The 5076-nt window shown below is 46.0% G+C and overlaps 1 protein-coding gene across 2 annotated transcripts in view; it reads right to left on the reverse strand.

The window, feature by feature from the left end:
• Positions 1–378: 378 nt before the first annotated feature.
• Positions 379–5076, reverse strand: part of UBOX5 (U-box domain containing 5) — a 31077-nt gene continuing 26379 nt past the window's right edge. Inside the window, exons 4-5 of one of the 2 annotated variants that reach the window (XM_024193792.1) lie at positions 2436–2597; positions 379–1266 (exon numbers count right to left, since the gene is read on the reverse strand). In XM_024193792.1, the coding sequence (XP_024049560.1) occupies positions 1061–1266; positions 2436–2597 (368 nt within the window). In that variant the 3' untranslated portion in view covers positions 379–1060. Of the gene's footprint in view, positions 1267–2435; positions 2619–5076 lie in introns of both variants that reach the window. The other variant, XM_024193791.1, reaches the window with a different exon arrangement.

Genomic DNA, 5076 nt, shown 5'->3' on the forward strand with positions numbered 1-5076 from the left:
ATATTAGCAAACCCCTCCAATATCCATTTGTTCCCAAAATATCCAGGATATGCCGGTGACAGAAAGTATCCGAGCAACTTTCCTGAGTGCCTTTTCTCAGCAGATATCTGCAAACTGCAGCCCCGTGGATTTACACATATGAATATCAATTTTTAAAGTCCCTATAGATCGCAGAGTAGGTTACTGTGATCACCCCCTTGAAAATATATGGCTCTTGGGAGAATATTCCTTTGTATCGACTTGGTTTTTTCCTTCACTTTTAGACTGAGCTCTGAAAAGAAACTCACAAGGCGAGAGCATTAGGAAGACTCACAAAGAGACCAATTACAAGGCAGAAGAAAGTAACTGACTTTAACCATAATTTTATTAAGGCTTAAATGTCTATCAGCCAGACGGGAGCCGGTCCTGTCACATGACAAACAGAGTGACATTGTGTGTAATGCAATGGCTTTTCTACAAGTTGTATGAGCAGAATGAGATCATTGTCAGAGTTACTTACGCACTAACTCCAGCCCCTCTTTCCATTACTTACTGGCCTTCAGAACAGGTGACCTGTGTGCTCTTAGCACGGCTGGGAAATTGGAGGGAGTGGGGGCAGGAGAGGGGAGAAGTCAGGTAGCTTGCATGGATTCAATCACAAGGACTTCACATGGCCCAGGACTGAACGGCTACTTGTCAAATATTGAAATGGTTTTACATGACAGGGAAGCTAAACTCACAGTTCAAAAGGCACCTATGCTAACCACTGAGCCGTTGGAATGGTGGAGTGACGGTGCGTGATTGGATGGATGTCAGTTTCATATAAATACATTTTCCTTGTTAAAGAAGCGTATGGCTTTATTATCCTTGTAACGCTTTGCTCTGGGGCAATTCTCTAACCTCCCCGCTACTTTGTAAGCATAAGAAGACAAAGTCCTCTTCAGAATTATGTGCACTCATCTGGCAAGCTCTTTAAAGGACCACGTCCTTGTACTATTCAATACAGGCAAGTAGAACAGCAGCGGCTCCAGCTCTCCTGGGGGCCTTTCAGCCAGCCATTTCAATAGCAGCGCGCAAGAAGTCAGAAGTGGACCCTCAGCACATCATGAGCGGAGACTGACCTTTTACAATTCATGCACAGTATCGTTAAGGACTTCTGCTTTTCAGCTAAGCAAGGACGACACAGGAGGTGGCCACATGGAAGCTGGTAAACAGGCTCCGTTTTGAAATAAGAAGAAAATGTTCTATTACAGGAAGCGCATCCTTGAACTGGGCTGCTATTGTGCTCTGGAAAGTTGAAAGAAGAAAGTTTTGTCAATGTTAATGCAAGTCAGTTGATACTACAGCAACCTTGGCAACATGGTACCTATTCCACACCTGAAACTCTGGCACAAGAGGTTAGACGTAGGCTATAAGCCCGATTCTGAGGTGAGGTGTACCTACAAGCAGCTGGAGCTGCAAGCGCTCGCATTATCTTGGGAATGGGCCCTGTTTTCTTTATAACAAGCTACCATGTCCAAACTCCAAGGGTATTCCCCTTCTTCCTAGCATTACTGTTTGGGCAGACTATATCAAGATGAAGTTTGGTACCACCAGAATTTTATTGAGGACGAAAGCTAGCAAAAGAATTCTCGCTTTTGTCTAGGCTACAAATCACCCTCTCTTTTCAAACACTAGAATTTGAGTACTGTACCCAGTCTCCGTCAGACATTTGCACAGGTATCATACTCCACTGTATGAAGAACTTCACGTATTTCCTTAAATACCACTTTGCTTTTCGTGCCCATAATCCCTAGAGCGGGCTATTCAGATTCCATCTCAATGGTGATAGCTCTAAAAGATAAACTAAAAAGCTCAACAGTATAACACACTGCTGGGGAAAGCAGCTCAGATATCTGCACTCTCTATGGGAACTGCACGTGGTCCCCTGTCTCCTCCGAGGGCACAAGTTAGTGCCTAGCATCTGATTTCTGACACAGAAAATGGGCAACAGCTTCATTCAGTTGATGAGGAAGGATGGTCTAGTGGTCAGAGCGCTGACCTGAGATTCAGGAGACGCAGGTTCAATTCCCTGCTCTGGCACAGACTTCCTGTGTGACCTTGGGCAGATCACATAGTGTCTCTGTGCCTCGGTTCCCCATCTGTACAATGGGGATAATAGTACAGCTGTGCTTTGCTAGGGGGTTGGGAGAATAAAGTATTAAAGACTGGGAGGTATTCAGATGGTTACTGCTAAGTAAGACGTTTTAGGAGAAACTTCGGGTAGATTTACAAACTACTCTTTAGGTCAAAAGAAGGGAAAAATGTCAACAAAAAAGTCACCGAACAATCCAACCTGTGGAAGTTCAGGGTTCTTGCTAAATTCTATTAATGAAAAACCTACAGACTACCATTGCTATATTCCCTTTCCAGGGCTTCCGAAGGCCAAAAGTGAAACCAATCGGTTTGCTGCTTACCAGCTAGGGCATTTGCATTCCACGAACTGCTGCAACCCCCCTCGCTATGCAGCCGCTGCTGGCCTTTTATCAGCCTAGCTGTAAATGATGGCCTAGAGCTGAGTGCAGAGGTCAAGGCAATGTCCAAGCTTTCGGACAGCTTCTGTTCATGAGAGACTGGACCTGCAGAGAGAGGCATGAGATCTAGAAATAGCCACGGGGGGGGGGGGGGGGAGGGGGAGAGGGAAGAGAAGGCATCAAGGGACAAAATAAATGCTGCTTCGCTACTAAACATATTTTTAATTTTGAAGGGATGATCTCAACAGAAGACAAAAGCCCTTTTACTTCTCTTCAAAACCGTGCCTTAGGGCTGAGTTAACGCACGGCTGGCCACCTGTGAAGTTGGGATACGGATACCTCGCCCAGCTGGGTAGAGTGCTTTGAGATCTATGAAGGACAAGCCCAATATACATGCTACGATTTATTTATTTTTATTGCTTGGGGCTTACAAAAGAGGACTAAGGGAGTTAGGTGCCTGAATGCCATTGACGTTTAGGCCCCGATCTTGCAAATGCTTATGTGCCTGCTTAAAGCCTGTACTTCAATGGCATTTAAGCACCTAACTCCTTTGAGCCCTTTTGAAAATCCCAATCACCCTTTCTTTACTTCTGCATTTCGCTCAGCTTGGCTAGCTGATGCTAGACTGGTCAGTTTCACTTTCTGGTCTGTAGGCACTAGCTCAGTGCCATTGGTTTGGTTTCTAACGCTGATGGGGAATGTTTAAACCAAAAAGAAAATGCTGTTTTCATTTTCATATGGATACCCCTCCATTTACATTACATTACCCCTCCATTTTGTACTTTTGTTTGGTTTCGGAGACATAAATCTGAACTGGGGACCTAAGCTAGAAGACTGTGTCTTGTCATCAGGGCCTGGAACCCTCTGGCTGCTTTGCAAGGTACGGCAGCATTTCCCCCCTACATGGTCCCAAAGCTCTAGTTTAGCTGAAGACCATGTATGAGTAGACTGGCATTACTGTGTGAATGGTCTGTTTAATAAATCTCCCTGGGGAGATCCTTCGACTATGGATGCTCAGATACAGAGATGAAAGCTACAGAAGCTCAATAGATATGGGAAGAAGATCCTTGGGGGCAAGGATTCATTTACTGTGTGTATACACAGCACCTAGAACAATGGGGACCCAATCTCAGTTGAGGTCTCTAAGTGCTACTGTAATACAAAATAAATCGTCGCGTTTTCTGAAGCCTGCCCTGAATCAACAAGCCCCAAACTCTGGGAGACTTCAGAGCTGAAGTGTGCGGCTTTGGCCCACCTTTGATATTTTCATGTACCTGCTGTGGACAAACTTTCTCCATGCCACCTGCAGCCCAAATCCTATTTGGTTTATATTAAGCCTTTGCAGAATGTATTAAAGAAAATTCAACTCAGCTCTTCAGGGACACAAGCCTCCTGTGTCCAACAGACACTCATATGCTGGGTGTTAACATTGCTGTACGTGGACCAGACTACCTAAACTTCACTGCCTAAGTGACTCTCCACTTCTCTTCAAATTTCCCCTACCCACGTAGTCTCTTCTCCCTTGGTTATTCAACTTCATTTACCTCTCTTTATCGGCAATGTTATTAAATAACTCAGTAACTACGATTATGGCACACAACGGGTAAGAAAGATGCAGAGCAAAAGGGAGTTGTCTGCATATAAAGGGCTGTGCGTTCTGGAGCAAAGCCAGAGTGAGCCCAGGTTCAACACATTCTAGGTATTTCGGCACAAACAAGGAAGGAAATAAATATGCCAAGAAAAAATTAATTCTTTACATAACCGAGCATGCTTGGAGACAGCAGGCCTATCATCCCCCTTGTGCTAAGCTGCTCATTAGAGGACAGAGAGACCGAACGCACTACTTGTTAGAGAATGAAAGAGCAGAAGCAGTAGGTCTCATTCTGGAAGGGTAGATGCATTTGTCTTGTGCTTTAACCCCAGAGCCATCCTGCCTCTCCCATCAGTGTAACTGGCTCAGCAGTTAAAAAGCTTGAGTGCGCTATCAATCCACGATCGCTGGTAGAGCTAGCCAGCGCCCCACGCCCAACGTACAGTGACAGGGAGCCCGAGAGGCTGCCTACATTACAGCAAGTACACCCCAGCCAGAGAACCCGCTCACAACATGGCTATCTCCTGGCTTGGTTGACAGTGACAGGTTGTAGCACAGAAGGGACCTAAGCTGTGTGGTAAAGCCTTGGATGATCAGTGGGACTGCTCACCGAGCCAGGGGTGCAAGACTGGGCCCATAGCTGGTGACATGACAGTTGGCAAATGATTCACAGACGAGCTCGTGCCCAATGGCTCTGCTCACAGACATTTTTCTAAGAGTGTGAAAGCGACCAATACCGAGGGGGGGGGAGGAGAGGGGAGATACCAGTGTCAAACTGCCAGCCCCCGGACACTTGCTACAGCCCACTTTTAGCAACTGTAAAGGCTTCTTCTTTGGAAATGTCCTCTCTGGTTTAATCACCCACAGCCCATGTGTAGTACCTTCCCCTCCAGCCTTTCAAGTGCTGTCCCTTGGCCTCTAGCACTTCACTCTGATTGGGCGCGCGCACACACACACACACACACACACACACACACACACACACACACACAC

The sequence above is a fragment of the Terrapene carolina genome, unplaced genomic scaffold (genome assembly GCF_002925995.2).
Source record: "Terrapene carolina triunguis isolate 2854851 unplaced genomic scaffold, T_m_triunguis-2.0 Scaffold66, whole genome shotgun sequence".
NCBI classification, from domain to species: Eukaryota; Metazoa; Chordata; order Testudines; family Emydidae; genus Terrapene; species Terrapene triunguis.